Source organism: Bidens hawaiensis, unplaced genomic scaffold, assembly GCF_021521415.1.
Source record: "Bidens hawaiensis isolate Kalapana, Puna unplaced genomic scaffold, B.hawaiensis_p1.1 tig00020887_1, whole genome shotgun sequence".
In the NCBI taxonomy this organism is placed as follows: Eukaryota; Viridiplantae; Streptophyta; class Magnoliopsida; order Asterales; family Asteraceae; genus Bidens; species Bidens hawaiensis.
The window spans coordinates 340,265-358,922 of record NW_027493214.1 but is presented as its reverse complement, the minus strand read 5'-3'; the positions used below and the strand labels follow the sequence as shown (position 1 = coordinate 358,922).

General features: G+C 32.0%; 2 protein-coding genes across 2 annotated transcripts; one reads left to right on the top strand and one right to left on the bottom strand.

Annotated features, from left to right (window-relative positions):
- Nucleotides 1-1,870: 1,870 nt before the first annotated feature.
- On the bottom strand, nucleotides 1,871-4,338 carry LOC143561943 (uncharacterized). The gene is made up of 9 exons (XM_077049894.1): nucleotides 4,118-4,338; nucleotides 3,927-4,025; nucleotides 3,784-3,849; nucleotides 3,486-3,602; nucleotides 2,824-2,898; nucleotides 2,633-2,735; nucleotides 2,460-2,507; nucleotides 2,255-2,376; nucleotides 1,871-2,164 (listed from the first exon to the last, which is right to left on the bottom strand). Exons 1-9 carry the CDS (start codon nucleotides 4,142-4,144, stop codon nucleotides 2,066-2,068), a joined length of 756 nt encoding a protein of 251 aa, XP_076906009.1. The 5' UTR covers nucleotides 4,145-4,338; the 3' UTR covers nucleotides 1,871-2,065.
- Nucleotides 4,339-10,594: 6,256 nt separating this feature from the next.
- Nucleotides 10,595-13,010, top strand: LOC143561942 (S-type anion channel SLAH4-like). Its single transcript, XM_077049893.1, has 2 exons — nucleotides 10,595-11,597; nucleotides 12,699-13,010. Exons 1-2 carry the CDS (start codon nucleotides 10,638-10,640, stop codon nucleotides 13,008-13,010), a joined length of 1,272 nt encoding a protein of 423 aa, XP_076906008.1. The 5' UTR covers nucleotides 10,595-10,637.
- Nucleotides 13,011-18,658: the final 5,648 nt, after the last annotated feature.

Below are 18,658 nucleotides of genomic sequence, written 5' to 3'. Positions count from 1 at the left end.
AATAGTCCTTATCAATTATGCACCTCATGTAATTTTCTCATTGGGGTATTAAGTGAATCTCAGTTTATCAAAATAACAAGATAATACTACAATCAGTCGCAATACCTTGCAATTTCCTATGGTATTCATGCCAACATTAAAATTGTAAATATCATTTCTTAGTGGTTCATTTGATTTTATTGTTTTAGTAAAGTTAGCTAATTTAAATATTTTTAATTCACTCGTTTAAGTTAAGTAAAGTTAGACTTAAACGAGTGCATTAAAAATATATAAACTAGTAGCGTTAGCTAATTCAATACATTGAATCTAATCTTTTCCACTGCTTTGTATCAAGAAAACTTGCTTCCACAAATTCCAAAGTGTAACCAAGAACACCGCTAGTAATGCCTTCTTTTCAATAGCATCGACTTGATTTTCTCCAGGCTCCAACATTTGACTAATCGAAAAAATATTCATAGGGGTTGGAATATTTAACCACAAGCAAACGTGCCACCGGCATTCATACATATCAACAAATGATAGACACACTCATGCAAATAACGATAATCCATGGTTTATTCCCATGTTCTCATGAAATCATGAGTCATGATTCAAATGCGTAATAGTTGAAATATTAACGATCTTTTATTTATTGGTTCGGTATTACACTTGACGTGCATTTACAGTTTTAACAAAATACAGAGCATGGAATATATAATGTATGAAATTTGAAGTGGTAAATGAATTGGCAAATGAAATTTTGGGAGATTTTTCTTATTATAATTCTTATTATAAAATTTTGGACATAAGATCCAATCACTTATCTGGTTCGCCGATTCAACCAGTTGTATCGGTAACGGGCCTAAACAAACATGGCTCAAGAGCACTCAACCAAGTCATACAATTACTGGATTAATCTGACTAATTTTAATTAATTCCATTAAGTGATTAATTTTGTATTCAGTTATTCACTGTTTTTTAGACCGGTTTCAAATTTACTCATATAGCAATTCCCATTTTGATGGGGTGATAAGATGGTTGAAGTGAGAAATAAAATGCAAAAATTTAGCCATTAAAAAAAAATAATAATAAAATTTACTCCTATTAATCATCTATGGTTGCACATTTCAGATTTAAACCCTTTACCTTCAAGTTTTTATATATTTTTAAAAATATTTGTTACTTACAATATAATCCTATGATAAAATAAAAGAATCTATAGATATTTTTGTGGAGATATCAGATATATAGTATATTAAAAGTTTATTGATCAACTTTATGAGAAAGGAATGTTATTGGGGTCCAAATGATAAAAGAAATAAAATAAATATTTGATGATAAACCCCAAGATATATTTAAAAACATATGTATATATTTTATATAAAACGCAGCTTGGTTTTAATAAAAACTAAAATTTAGAGTAACTTTATTTAGCAATAATGTACTTTAACTATGGTAACAGACTAATTGGGGTTTCAAATTTTGTGTTTTCTCTAGTCAATCATACAAAAATTATTTATTTTTTTCTTAATCTTCCTTTATCATGTAATTTAGTTGTCCTTAACAAACATTCTAGTGATTAAGCGGTGTGGCTCATGTATAAAAAGCCGAGGTTTAAATCCTGTTAGGTGCATGTTATAATGTGTTTACTGAAAATGTAATTTAGTCATTCCCTTTTAAAAGTAGTATAATTATTGTCGTGGATCCAAAGAAGTAGGTTAAGTTTCTTTAAATTTATGAACATTGCATGTGAAGCTTAAATGTCACTCCAACTACTTCCATTCAACCTAGCTACCCCTTTGGAAACAACTCTTTGGAAATTGTAGGACCAAATAAAGTAGAAAACATATGTCCCATTTTGAATTTGATTTTCACACATCTATTATTTTTTTATTTTACAGATAGATATGCCAGATTGCCTATATTCATTGAGGCCCTACAAAATATTTAATAAGGATCATGTCTTTTTCCTGCCTTTAACATGTAATATTTTATATAAAAAAAATCAAGAAAAACTATGCCCAAAAAGTTGATTTTGTCATCCTCGTGATCAAATTCAAACTCATGATGCTTAAACTTTAAACTATTATGGTTTCCCTTGGAGTACTTGTGCTATCTCCTCTGTTCTTGATTGAATACCTTTCAAAAACTCGACAATGATACGCTGCTGATACGAGCCTCCCTCCTGTGTACATTTTTGAAATTAAAATATTTGGAACTTTTAATATGAAAACAAAACAAGAAGATTATAAAATAATAAGGGAAATGTGCAAACCGTTCGAATGAGTGTTCTTTCTATTCGTTTCTTTATAACCGCATACAGTTCATCCGGTGAGACATCCCCTTTGCCACCACTCAAATTATCTATCAGCACCTTATTCCAATCTGATTCTGGAGCTGCAATCAAACAATATTTGTTAAAAATTGACCTAAATATTAAAATATGTTATTTAATATTTAACTATAATGTTAAGTAGCACCTTTGATAATATCTTCAAGGCATTTTTCGGCTTTTAAAACTTCATTCCCTGCACCAATATGATTCAACATTTGAAGTAGTAAAAGGTCAAATTTTATGAGTCTTTATACGCTCCATTTTATGCGTTGAGTTAATATAATATAAAATAATAATATATAAATATAAATTTAGCACCTTTCATGGCGTAACTACGTTTTGATAGGACTCTTGATGCATACAGTTGCAACACTTTTTGCAGCATTGCCTCAAGACCTGGCTTGTCTCCATCTTCCTTTGCCTGAAAAAGGTTTTATAAAAAAAACAAAATTATTATTTAGTTCGTTAAAAAGTTTAGTAAAAATGAAAATAAGAGCGAACGGTTTTACCTGGCGTAATTGTGCACTGACTTCTGCTAGAAACCCCTCATCTAATTGGCCTTCCTGCTCCCTTTGTCTTACTTCCTGTTTAAGGATGGAAAAAATACCAAAAGGATTTTTTCATTATCATAATTAAGCATACTATAGAGGATGAAAAAAAATACCAAACAAAGGCTCTGATAATGTTTAAAAATATTTTTTGATCCTAGTAAGTAGAGATGGAATTTGGACCCATTTAATTTGCATAAAACACCTAAATAATTCTACTTAAACAATGAAATTATCATTGCACTAACATAATTTGTAATCGAGCTCGACACGCGAACTTGGGATGTTCACCGTCCGCCTTGGCCGGTTTTGACAGAAATTTTGAGCCGAACCAGCAACAACTGTTTTTGGAGCTAAACCAAACCGGCCCAATAAATAATATGTATGCTTATTAAATCTGGGCCAACAAATAATATGTATTATAATTAAAAATACTTACACATATTATAATTGCTGGATTCTTATAATGAAAACTACATGGATTAAACAAATACTTTTTTATTTATTGATATCTCGGCAGGTTCCAAACCGGTCGATTTAGCTCGGTGTGGACCGTTCGGGCGGCTCAGCGGTTTTTGAACATCCCTAACAGGCTAACACTAACTATTTCTAGCAAACAGTACCTTTTCCATGAGGCTGATGGCGTTCGGATCCAAAGGAGGCCAACAAATCTCTTCTACTTCATTCACAACGGGTCTTAAAATTCCCTTGAGAACATCGGTAGCTGACTCTATTTTTTCCTACAAAAAGAAGAAAACTGCGATATGTGTAAAAAGATATTACAGAAAAAAAATAACAAAGCATTATAAAATAAATGCAGTTGAATAAATAATTACCTTTCTAATTTAAAACTACAAGTAAAGAACTCATAAGTGCGCGTGTGTGCGTGCAATTATGCTAAAAATGGTTAAGGAATAGTACATTGGTCTTGTGTACAACGCGATCAACTATGGCCATGACAGATGAAGCCAACTCTTCCAAATCTTGCTGCAAACATAGAAAAAATCAATCTTTTGGCTTATTAGAATGCAGGAATGAAAGTTTAATCAAGTGAAAGTATGTACTTTATCATCATCTGATTTGCAAGTGTCGGTTCTAGCTGCGAGTCGTATCCAAAAGCCCTCGTTGAAAGCAAGAATATTTTCCACAACAAGTTTCTGAAGCTGTTTCCAAAGATAATTAATAATTTAAAACATACAATAGTGACATGAAAATTATTAATGACCAAGTAAAGAAATGCGTGTTTAGTGCTTACTTCATGATCACTTGCATTTTTTAACATGTCTATAAGTCTATCGACTTCAACGGTCTTTTTAAATGCATCTTCGGCCCCTTTATTGACTGCACATACCAAATTTCACCTGTTCATTATATCCAAAAATAAGTGATTTAATAATCAACGGATTCACGCACCAAAAGACAACAGCATCTTCGTAAAGCATCCATTGTAACCCTAAAACATTTTTCAGAAAATTCAACAGCTTGCATATCTATCTGTTGCTAGAACTTATCTAGCTTATTTGTACGGTGTGCAAACGAGCCAAGCCGCCCGCTAGCACCTCGAGATAAGCTCGACAAAAGCTCGAGCTTTATCAAGCCCGAGCTGAGCTCAAGCCTCAGAGAAAGCACATTTCGTAATCGAAGCAGAGCTCGAGCCTAGTATGAGAACATCGTTTAGGGTCATCGAGCCTTAACGAGCCTACTGTATTTTTAAGTTTTAACTCTTTTGGATTTCTGTGTATTAATTTCACACTGCACAACCGAGATCGAGCCGAGTTTTTGCTTGTTTAAGCAGTGCAAATGAGCTCCAGCCGAGCTTAGGCTTGTTAAGGTTTTTATCAAAATACATAATAAAAAAATGCATATAAATCTACTTCTATATACTAATAAAACAAGGTTTCTTTCAATAAATAACACGCATTCTCGTAATTTCTTGCTAATAAGAGCATGTTTGGGATTGAGTTTGAAAAATGCTTATTGGCTTTTTCAAAAAGCCGTTTTGAAAAGTTAGGATTTAGGGCTTTTGGAAAACTGCCTTTTAACCCTTTCAAAAAGCTAAAATAAGAAATATTTTTGTGATCGTCAAACACGTTTTAATTTATTGGCTTTTTGAAAAGCCCAATAAGCCAATAAGCATTTTTCAAACTCAATCCCAAACATGCTCTAAAATAATTCAAAATTAAATTAAATTTCATTCAACTTCTAAAATTCTCGTTAATATAATAAACTAAAATAATCACTCTCATTGATTCCACATACTTCACACCAATTTGTTTATATATCATATTATTTGTGTTTTTATTAGTTGACATTTTTTTCCGTTCCAACAGATTTATGTAAAATAATCAAATTAGTTATTAAAATAATATCAAATTCAATCTTTTTGTTGTATATTTTAACACGAGTCATAAACACCCGTAGGAGGTTGTTTCCATCCTATGGCAATAACAATATGGTATCATTCCAGCTCTTATGAGAATGCAAACATGAAATTAGAGGAATGAATGAATACCTTCTTCTGTTTGTATCAATTGGAGTAATTAACGGACTGTTTGGGATCCGAATATGCAGTGGTCGAGGAGATGAAGGCACCAGTGGGGTTGGTGAAGAAGAATTGGCGCGTAGGAGGTGCGAAGAAAGCAGAGTGGTAGCCATGGATAGTTAACACCAACCAAGGAGAAACCAGCAGATAGATTATAGATAGATAGCAAAATACCATACCCGACCCGACCTGAACCCGAATAAGTAAATTTGGGTCGGGTTAAATAGGGTCAAAAGCATTAATCTGAATAACCGAATTGTTAATGGGATCGGGTTTCGAGTTAACCCGGATAAGCCAATTAGTGATGATACTTAACTTTAAATACAATGATTAAAAGATGAAAGAAGCGCTATAAAGGCAATAATGTAAGATTTATGGAGGAGTTAATTATTTTGTTTGTTCATCAAATCAATTGTTTGGCGGAAATTTCATTTATGTTGTGTGCATTTAACTAAACGAACGAACATAAGCACGTGTTTCAGTCGTTTATTTATGTTTGTGAACGTTCGTTTATGATCGTTCATTTAAGTTTGTTTGCGTTCGTTCATGTTCGTTTACATATTAATTGAAAATTATTAAATATTATTTGCATTTAGTAATTATATCCTAATATGTTTTATATTTGTTTGTTTTAATTTAAATGTGTTCTTGTGTTCGTTAATGTATGTATATATATGCTCCTTTATGTTCGTTTATCTTTGTTTAATTATGCTCATTTATGTTCGTGAACTCTTCGTTTAGGTTTTTAATGAATGAACACGAACACGAACTAATGAACATGAGCACAAATATTTGTTTAATTAAGTGTTCGTGTTTGTTAAAAGTTAAATTAAAGAACACAGACATGCCTTTGTTCATGTCCGTTCGGTTCGTTTACAAGTCTATATAGGTAATTATAAGAAAACTATATAGGTAATTACAAGTCTGTCTCTATTCGAACAAAACCAAAAGTGTTTTTGGCTATTGTTAATAACTTTAAGAGCATGTTTGGGATTAAGTTTGAAAAATGCTTATTGGTTTATGGGCTTTTTCAAAAAATAATTTTGAAAAGTCAGGATTTGAGGCTATTGGATAACTGTTTTTTAACCATTTCAAAAGGCTAAAATAAGAAAGATTTATGTGATTGTCAATTGTTTTTTTTGAAAACAATAATAAGTCAATAAGTATTTTTCAAACTCACTCCCAACATGCCCTAAATTTGATTCGTCCTCAAGGCTGCTCTGGTGCCATATCATAGCATGTTTGGGATTGAGTTTGAAAAATGCTTATTGGTTTATTGGCTTTTTCAAAAAATCATTTTGAAAAGTCAGGATTTGAGGCTATTGGATAACTGTTTTTTAACCATTTCAAAAGGCTAAAATAAGAAAGATTTATGTGATTGCCAAACATATTTTAATTAATTGTTTTTTTGAAAACACTAATAAGTCAATAAGTATTTTTCAAACTCACTCCCAACATGCCCTAAATTTGATTCGTCCTTAAGGCTGCTCTGGTGCCATATCATCGCCACGGGGCTTCGAAGCCTGCCACTCTATGGTTTAAAGCCCCTTAGACGCCCCAATATATACACATATATATGTATGTGTGTGTGAGAGATGGAGAGGGAGGGCCCACCTTTTCCCTCTTCCGCACTGGCCGTTCCAAGGATGCCCTCTTCCGCGCTCCTTTTCGGAGTTCCCCGCTCTTCGCGCCCCCTTCTCTGCGTCCCATAGCTAGGGGTCTATGGAGTGAGAGTTCATGCCTTTTAGTGAACAATATATATATATATATATGTATTAAAATGTTTGTAAATTAAAACAAATTTATAATTAAATATATCATGGGTTTATTTTTTAGTTAAGAATAGGGATAGTCCACTAAGAGCCCATTAGTAACTAAACCGAGGAGCCCAAGAAAAGATAAAGATAATAAAAATTAGGGGCAAGCCATAAAAATGTCAGTTCCCCACTAAAGATAGACTAGAAAATAAGACTATGTATGCTGGATTGGTTGTCGGCGAATGAGCAACCTTCTAGATTAGGAGGGTGTTTGGGTTTTCTTATTATGTGAGAGGAAATATTGATAAGTTACACATTTGCAACTTATGACTTCTCCTTATAAGTTATAAGGAGGTGAAAATAAGAAATTCCAAACAGCCCCTAAGTTTATGTGTCTGTTGCAGGTTGAAAAATACTATGTCCCGAATTTATCAAATGAAGAAAATTTCATTATATATAATAATAATAATAGTAATAAATATTTAGATTTGTTAATTTATAAAAAGGCTATAATACCCCCAATTTAGCTGAGAAAATTTGATGGGTAACGAAATGGATGAAAATACCCAATTTTAAACGGAAGCTATGAGAGAATAAAAGATTTTGAATGAAAGTGACGAAAGTGATCAAACCAAATGCACAACCGTTTTTTTGGTATTGTATGAAGCTGCCGGTAAGTTTCAAGCGCTCCGATCATATTTCCATATCGATTATTTATTCAAGAAACTTTTAAGTTTTTGTCATTTATTTATGTGCTCTTGTGCAATATGTCTAGATAGCAATATATTAGTTATTACAAACTAATAATTTCTTTATTGAAATCGGTTTGGTTAAACATTTTATGATCATCATAAATTGTCTAAATACATTTCGTGTGGATATATACGTTGACAATAACATTTCTATACTTTCAAGTTTCAAAGCATGTTTAAAAAAATCAATGAAGAAATATTTTATGTGGATGTCGTTGAAGATATAGTACTAGTGTTGGCTTGTTTCGTCGAATCCATGTTTATTCGCACGGATTTATTACAAGAAGAAATATGAGGTTTTATGCTACTTAAATATACCTAATATTATTCTATTAATGCATCTAATGAATACGGATTTGAAAATAATTTTGACGGTGATTTTCAACACAATTTTGGTGTTGATTTTCAACATGGTTTTTTAAATAATCAATTTTTCTTTGACACGCCACATGTTAATAGTTGTACTACAAGTCTACAAAATTAAAAATCTTCACATTCTTTTATCAACAAAATTTATAAAGACAAAGAGGAACTAAAATTAGAACCAGGGATGATGGTCATAAACGAGCGTCATTATCCTCAAAGATGGCGGACACGTTGAATGGGCTAAAAGCAAATATTGCAGTAGAATAAAAAATGCAGGATTTTGACATCTATGAGAATAAATGGACACGCAGTTGTCGCAAGTGGAAGCTGTCGAGTTTACCTTGTAGACTTGTAGTCATTTGATTGAAGTTTCAAAATTTGTGAAACAACCAATTGATGTTAATGGGCACTGTTTTGGTTTAAAAATATATTAAAGTTGCTACTTATGTAGAGTTATAGATTCTGTCTAGATGAATAAAAAAAGCTGATACACAAATTGTATTCTTTTACAAACATCGAATATAAATGACAAGCCGGTTATCCACGTGAATCTAGATGCATCTCATGGTTTGGGGAGGAACGGGCCCAACAATTTGCTCTCTATGTATGTAGAATTCTGTTCCCATCTCAGTTTCATTCTCGCTCGAAAGTCCGCAAAAAAAAAACCCATACCTAGCAAACCACTTAAAGGATGTTCATGATTATGTAGTCTCCTCGACAAGTCATTTTTCTCAAAATGTTTATGCTTTCAGTTATTTATTTCTTTTGAATGTAAATATTTACATCTTATTAAAAAGCTAAACAGAAAAATAGTATCACAACAATGTCTTTCCATGTTAAACAAGATGGACCACAGGTAAATAAGTAAACCGTCCAACTAAAATTCTAACATATTTATCAAGACATAGTAAATAACGTTAAAAATAAAATCGATCATGTACGAACCTTTGACATGAAAAACATGTTTTTTTTTTTAAATAAAAAATCTCTAAACTTCGAAATACATTGTGATCTTTGTCAACTTTGGGTGAACCGAGCATCTATGTTTACCGATGATATTTTCATTGTAACGAAGCACCTTTTAATAGCATTTGGGATTGAAATTTAAAAAAGTGGTATGTGAACTAAAGACTTTCGATTTAATTGCGTGCCCACTTGACTCATTAGTCAAGCCGTTAACCCGAGCACTCTATATGGGCCCACCGTCATGACATGACATCTAGCCGGTTCGGTCCAAATGGGTTACCCGAGTTGATCAGCCGCCTTTAGTCCCACGTAAACCTCCAAAACCAATTTCTCAACCTTTTATTTCCTTTTAATGCAACATAAATCATTTAAATATAACAAAAGGAAGGAACCATATATATTAAAAGCAAATTATTAAAAAAATATATTATTTATGAATTTGTTGAATTATCAGATTATTAAATATTATCAGAAAATCTATTTTGTTTGCTCTAAATATAGATTTGTAAGAGTCTGTACGTAGTTACTACCACTTTATATGACCGATTAATTGGTTGTCTCATTTTCAGCTAAAATTTTACTTTGTTGATATGACTTGTAATGAATAAAGATGTATAATCAAATGTGGATATATATTTTTTATAAAAAAGTTGACTGGTCTTTTCTAAATTAACTATTTTAAAAAGTCATATAAATAATTTAGAGTGTTCACAGTTCACGGCTAGTAATTGCTGGTTTAGACATTACGTTTTTGCTCGACCGTTAACGATGGTTTTGGACACAAATAAGTATAAATTAGTTTGCAGGTTGGCTAGTTTTTATTGTATGATGGTTCGACAATTTAATTTTGGCTGTTTTATCATTTGAAATGATTCTTTTTTTAATTTTCAAAATCATTTGTTTTTGCTTAAGTTTATTTATATAACTATGTTTCAAAAATATAAAGCATAACGGTGCTACTTAAAAAAAACTAATAATGAAAGTTAAATAGCTGGTTGAATTTACACGATCATTTCCTGGTTTCTAACTATCGGCTATACCATTGAACCGAAAATCTCAAACGGCTTACTTGTTGCGGTTTATGTTACTATCATGTCTTATTTTTTTTATGTATGCAGAACTCGTATTATACAAAAAAAATAATACATTATCACACTATGTTGTATACTTAATTTTAACATTTTCTAATTTATAAATATATAAATATATAATATATGCAAGACACAAAATTTTAATATTTTCTAATTTATCATCTATTCTTAAAAACTGTAGATGTTTTTGAATTCTCATAATAAAAAAAGAACTAATAAATATTATTCAATTTCCTTCTCAATATATACACACACAAAACCAACAAACTTGGATATCATCAAATATCTTTATCTACTAACAATGTGTAAAACACACACACAAACCACCATCTCCATTCCCACCACCACCACAATGCATGAGATCAAACCCACCCTACAACCACCATCCACACCACCGGAGGTTCATCTAACCATCAACACAACCACCACCCTCCACACCACCCAAGATGATCACATTCTCATAACAATCAAATCCATTATTATTCCAATCATTACAAGACTCCATGCAGGCTACTTTCATATACCTCTTTCCTTATGCTTCCAAACCCTCCTTTGGAAAACCCTACGCGAGCCACCCGATCACGCGCATCATTATCGTAACATGCTACGAGTTTTACCCTCCCATGCATTCATTCTCATGTGGTGTTTATCTTTGTTCATATTAGTATCACTTTCAATACTATACATTTTAAAATGTGCATTATTATCCAACATGGTTAAACAAGAATACCTAAATAATATCCACGTAAATTACCTCTTTGCTCCATGGATTTCATGCCTCCTTTTACTCCAATCGTCCCCGTTTTTCGCTCCCAAAACCGACAATTATTATTATTATTATTATTATTATTATTTCATTCTATGGTGTGTGTTTACTCTTCCTATTATTATTCTTGATGTGAAAATATATGGACAATGGTTAACTAAAGGAAAGAGGCTATTATCCACGGTGGCTAATCCGGCGAGTCAGCTATCGATGATTGGTAACTTTGTGGCAGCACGGGTGGTGGTGGAGATGGGGTGGAAGGAGAGTGCAATGGTTATGTTTTCTATAGGGTTTGTGCATTATGTGGTGTTGTTTGTGACATTGTATCAAAGGTTAACCGGAAATAGTTGCATGCCGGCGTTGCTACGGCCGGTTATGTTCTTGTTTATTGCTGCTCCGAGCATGGCTAGCTTGGCTTGGGACTCAATTTCTGGGACTTTTGATTGTTGTTCAAAGATGATGTTTTATCTTTCTGTGTTTCTGTTCTTATCACTGGTATGTTTGAATAATAATTTTCTGCTCAACTATTTAAACCTCTTTGTACATCATTAAAAATTTCATACACATGACCAACATATATATATTTTTTAACTAAGTTTTACTATATTAAAGTCATTGTTTCACATGTGAAAAGTTCTAAAAAGTTTGCAAATAACTTTGTGTTGAGGTGATGTTACATAAAGGGTAACCATTTTGATAACATGCAGTACCATTTTATCAAATTTAAAAGATTGAGGTATGCAATTTTAAAAGGTGCTAGCAGTGTAAATTTTTACCCGTTTACCTTTTATCTAGAGGTAAACACTACTTGTTAATCTCAATTTGTATTTCGATAAAAAAAATAAAAATTGACTTATATGATTAATAAATTATTCACATCAATATTTTAAAAACTCGATCGTAATATTATCTAGGGGACTTTAACCCAAAACGTTCCAACCATTTGTTGTTTTGATGGTTTTGTCTTAACTAATGAACCATTTGCCAGTGAAATCATGAAATATCTAAAAGCATTCTCAACATATTCCATACCATATATCCATATATATCATATTATTACACTAAAAATCAATATATTTTTCTTTCTCATGTTTAATAGAATAATATTTTTTATATATTTATCATTATCTTTTCTCCTCCTACACTCGCAACCACTTTTATAAAATATTAAAAAATTATACATTATGAATAGTGAAAACCCCAAATTTAACGTTTTCATATAACATTTTCTCTATCCTCTACTCACAGCCACTATAACCATACCATATAATTTACAAATCCCCCTCATATATTTTTAGACTAGCGGCTGAGAATGCTTGAGTAAAACAAAATAGTTTTAATATTCTTAATAGAAAAAAAAACATTATAATCCATATTAGCAGTTGGTCTACTTTGTCCGATGAAAGTGATCGGTGTACGGCCCTTTGCAATTTAATACTCATAAAAGGTCATAATAAAATAATATAAGCATTTCATTTAATTAATTTTTTTTATGTCTTACACACTATGATTTATAATAGGGACGCACTTTTTCGGAAAAAAAAAGATTTCCATATGAGCTAATCTCTTTTTGTTAATTTGATGTTGAATTTTGAGGTGTCAAGACCGAATTTATTCAAGAAATCAATGAAAAAATATAATGTGGTATGGTGGGCATATTCATATCCATTAACAATATTGGCATTGGCCTCAACCGAATATGCACAGGAAATGAAGACGGATTTTGCTCATTTGCTCATGATAATACTCTCTGGGCTCTCAGTACTGGTTTCACTCATTCTAATGGTGTATACTGCTCTCAACACTAATATCTTGATGCCTCTTGATGGTGACAACGACATCGATCTTATGTTCATGTCCCTAAAATCAAATACTGTGAATAGCAAGAGCTCGGAAACTTTGACATGATTGATGAGATATGATATTTATTGTATTTATCTATGATTAATTTGATTACAAAAGAATCCAATATATTTGATGTAAACAAATCAGAAAATTAATCAATATAGACAAGTAAAAGAAATTACGGAAAGACAAGCTAGATGAGCTCATTGATTATTGTATTTGCGTATTTAAACAACACTACTAGATTGATTAGACATGTTTTTGCACGATTTTATGTTACGACTTTTCTTTTTTCTAAATTACTATGCAATTTTTCCGTGGCAACTATTGGATGTGCAAACCCGAGTAGCCGCCACAACAAACAAGAAACATGTAGACATCCTATTGTTCAAATTATGATTTTGTTTATTGGGTTTACTTTTCGGTTACTCTTAACACATGCAAATATTATACCGGTATCATAAAGAATAGAACCAATTAACCGCATTCCCATCACGTCTTTGTCAGAGAGCATAGGTTGAATACAACTAGTTTAAATTAATACATCATAATACCTCTTTGGTTGTCCACCTCGTCGTCAATTAAAACAAAGAACCTTTTGTCTTTATATCTTGCGGTAACGGGATGGGAATATGTAATTACATATGAAATTTTCACAGATGTGAGATACGTGTCTTATTAGGTGATACATGACCCTGACTACCCAAGATGTGCAGCTTATTTACCCGAATCATACCCATAAGCATTTTATATATTTTTTTCTTTTATCATACTATAATTATCTAGTGAATTAATTCACTAATTTCTTGAATAATAAGGTCATGCGAATTTAAATGGAAATCGGATTTTTAATAATTCAAACTATGGCTTATTAACCGTTAAAAATTCATACTAACAATTTGGCTGCTGACAGTTTCAACTTTTACTTTTGTTGCTAAGAACGATAAAAGTGAAAGTTCCACTTGATTTATAATTAGGCTACTAATAGTCCAAGTGTCATGATAATCATTAGTTTACACTCGATATACATTTGATTTCCACTTGATTTCGCTACTATATTTCCCCATTTAGTTCATAATCACCCTTGTTAGCGAAATTGAGCTAGAATTAAATATAAATTCATAATTATTATGTTACTAGGATTGTCCATGACAATGAAAATGAAAGTTCATATTTTTGGCAGTCAGAGTGATAATATGAATTATTATCGATCAATGAGTCATATTGTAAATTATTAAAATTAAATTTACCAAAACTAATTTCGTAAAGAAAAACTCTTTGAAAATTCCAATGAAAGATTTCAAAAAACTAACCGGTATATATACTGATACCTTTAATTAATGGGTAATTATGCTTTATTTATCCAACAAGTATTAAGAAAGATATAAGACATAGTTTTACAATGGAGCATAAAACTAGGATTACCATTAGTTTTTTCAAACACGTCTCATTCTCATCTCAAAAAATAAATTGTCCATGGGCAAAGGAGGTACCTTACCAAACAAAAATTTTAATGGGGATTCGTCACCATTGAGGAGACATGTTTGAAATTACCAACTACAAAAGGATATTTTGATTTTTTTTCAATGATTTGTTATCTATTAGAACTCATCAAGAGATATCTTAAGCACATCTATAAATTTATTTACTTTTTCGTTAATCCAAATAACATATATAAAAGAAAATTTGAATATAAAGCTTGTCACTAATACATGTAATTACTGACAGTTTATGAATTTTGAATAAAGTTTCCTTAAGTTTTTTTTTGTGAATGTTGGTAAGTTCATATTTGCGATGATTCATCCGTTGATGATCCATAGCAAAATTTCAAAATAACGATTTGAAAACGAATATGATCCTATTTCGTCTAACTTTATCCTCACGAGTAAACTTGATTTTTTTTTCCAGAGACGACAGATATAAGATAGATCATGTCAATGGTACAAGTTCTTTTATTTGTAATAGAAGATATTGCTTTCATCCATCTCGTCTCTATTACAATTTACGGGTGTTTTCGCAACTCTTTTTTGTTTTTCGTATAGAAAAACACTTACTTCGTTTTCTCTACTTGAGAACCCGATTGACTGATTCCCCAAATAAGATGCTTTATTTTTGCAATGGGGTTTTTTTAGAATAATTTTATATTAAATATACCAATTTCTTATAACCACACATATTTAGGCACATTAATCCTCCCTTTTGTACTCTTGACTCGTATCCATTTAATGGATGCATGAATTTGATACACAAGAAAACAACACTTTTATAAATGATAGATTAATTGATCGATTGTGACGGATCATACAAAATCTTGAAAGAAAGGAAAAAAGGAAAATATAACTTAAAGATTCATTATCACTATAGAAGTAGAATATTTCGGGGCTATTTGGCAACCTTGACCGAATAAAAGGTAATCTCTGAATCTCTTAGCATGCTATTAAAACTCATTTATTAGATGCTCCATAAATCATTAAGGCTATCCGCTATGGTGTTGGGGGGGGGGGGGGCCTTCGAAGCCCCTCAACAGTGCCACGTCGTTACTTCGTAAAAAGGGGCATCGAAGCCTGTCCCGTTAGGGTTTAATGTCCCTTGGGCGCCCCCAATATATATATATATATATATATATATGTGTGTGTGTGTGTGTGTGTGAGTGATGAAGAAAGAACCACTCCTTCCGTGCAGGTCGTCCCAACCCCGCCAGACCCCTCCGCACCCCGCGACGGTGTACGACATCCACCGCGCCCCCTTCCTCCCCCTTCAGCGCCCCATAGCGGGTGGTCTAAGGGCGCGTTCGTTTCACGAAATAGAGTGGAATTGGAATTGGAATTTGCATAGGATTTGGAATTTGTTGAAATCAATTCTATTCTTGATGTATTCGTTTAACATGAATTAGAATTGAGGTTTTTTTTTCTTTACGAGGATAACGGCGAAAACATTTTAGTTTTTTTTAGATTTTTTGTTTTTTATTTATATTTTGCGTTATGAATTTTTTAATTATTTTTTTGAATTTTTTAGGGGTTTTCTATTAAGATCAAAAACCCCTCAAAAAATATTAAAAAATAATAATAAAAAATTCATAACTCAAAATATAAATAAAAAACAAAAACAGTATAAAAACTAAAATGTTTTATTTGTTGTTCTCGTTAAAAAAACTCGAGAAAAGATTCCAACTAATTCACTTGAAATCCTCCACATTTTGGAAGAATTTAGAATCCCTTTATTTAAAAGAATTTGAAGGAATTGAATTCCAATTCCAATTCCTTGACAACCGAACACACCAAAATAGAATTAAGATTTCAATTCCAACGAAACGAACACGCCATGTAATGGGATTTTAATTCCAATTTCTTTGAATTCTCACAAATTATGTGAAACGAACGCGCCCTAAGGTGTTTTTTAAGTAAACCAAACGCACTCTACTTTTAAACGATTCATATGTAGTCTCTTAATGAATTATTAAGAGGCTGAAATAGAGAATAAGAGAAATATGAGGCTGATCTAAAAGCTTGGTATTTTTATATTTTATACTAGTTTGAGACCCGTCTACTATACGGGTATTTCTTGAAAATACAATATTTAATAAATAATCGATATACAAGAAACAATAACCTATTAAGCACTATTAATACACGGTCGTCGTACGTACAATAGTCTTTAAAACAACTTTAAAGTAAAAGATTATTATAAATATCAAATATTTGAAAAAAAAATACGAAGTAAATATTAAATTAACAAAATTTTGAAGCATAAGTTTTAAGAATGATAAACATTATTTTACTATTATAAATTTGTGAAAAATGGTAAGATTTAATATGAGAGTGACAAGTGACAAAACTTGTAGTTTTTATTAGAGAGCATAGATATAGATATTAAAAAAAAAAAAAAAGAAGTATAGAATTCGAGGTGTTACCCGTTAAACCCGTACTGATAACTATTTGCTTTTAATCCGTTGCCTAACATTCCCCTCTTTCATTTTCGACCTCTAATTTCTAGGATTGTAAAGTGAAGCAACTTTGCATTGAAAGAAAAAACATTAAGATGTACGTTATACACCACACTTGTGGTAGTGATGCGTCTTTCACAAGTCTTGTATCCCCATTTTATTGATAATAATGATAGCAATAATGCTCTCTGGTACCAAACACCCTATTGTCTTACTAGATTATGATGGCTCATTGCGATTGATCCGTGTCTTCATATCTTATCAAGTATTAAACAAAAAGTTTTAAAGTCGGAGCTATTAGTTTAAAGTCTCTTTCATCTAAATACTCATTACTTGACATTACGTGACACCTCTAATATTAGAAACGTACTAATGTCAGCAAGTGCTGTTAGTGTAACATCCACCGGGTTCTCATGTTAAGTCGCTCCTAGGGTTCTTGAGATTAGATCCAAGTTGCAACACATAAATCCCGTTAGATAACCCAAGCCCGGAGCCCTTTGAAGACCCCTTGACTCTCAAGTCAGTGTTCTGTAACAATATAAATGTATTGAATGTATATGGACATGTAAATAAGGGCAAGAAATTAAAGGTGGGGAGACTAAAGAAAATAGGATGGCATCAATGAGGGTGGACTGGGGCTTGTTAGATGACAGACTCTGATACCATAAAGGTGTTTATGTAAAAATAAAGTTCGTAAACATTATTTATCATGTAAACCCCATTATATAGGGGGAGAAACATAAAGGATACGATTTGATACAAAAATCAGTTATAGCTAAATATGTTTTCCAATATATTCTAGTAAAACCTACTTTATCGGTGAAAGAATTGGGTGTTTGAAAACTAGAGTCAGTTTGGGTCTTCAAAGTTAACAAAATTACAAAAGTAATGCACACATTTGGATTTAAAAAAAAGCATAAAATAGTTATTGCATAAAACGTGTCCCGATCCAAATAAAGTAGGTTGTCTGATTTAGATAAGTGGGTTAATTAGGGAACTAATTATGCCATTGTTAAATAGGTCGAGCTTAATTGATCAGGATGTTAAACCAGCTCAAACAACGGAAAAATATAGGAAATGTATAGTGGTGTAGGGTACGTATACAACATGCTAGTTACAAGGGTGAGGAGGTATCTACTATCTACTAGAGTTAAAGATATGCGATATACTATTTTTTTTATGTGTTATCGTCTGAATATATATGTATATTCACTTGAATATAAAAAAAGAAATTAAATATAACAAAATACTTTTTTTTTTGGTTTATTGGTTTTTATTAATCCCAACTATTGTCTTTTGGTTACTACTGGTCCCAACTAATGAATTGGCTACTGACGGTCCTAACTTTTAAAGCATTTGTTCCTAATGGTCTGGGGCTAACAGAATCCTAACGCCATTAGTTTCAGGTCGTCGGGAAAACGTTTTTGGCCGAAAAATTCAAATTTGTTGCCGGAAAACACCACCTGAACACCGCAACCACCGCCAATTGACTCACCGAGTCACCGTCAACAAACTACCACCACTTGAGCACCATCAACCAATTCCGATGATGGTTCTTGGGTTTCCGGTGATCTCAATAATTGGGGCTTTTACTAGAAAAATGTTCATAAAGGTCCGATACGAAGCTACCAAGATGTTTGGGACGAAAATGTTGAGTTTTCGGGAAAAAATTGAGTTTTCCAACGATCTGAAACTAATGACGTTGGGATTCTGTCAGTCGCGGACTGTTATGAACAAATACCTTAAAAGTTATGACCATTAGTAGCCA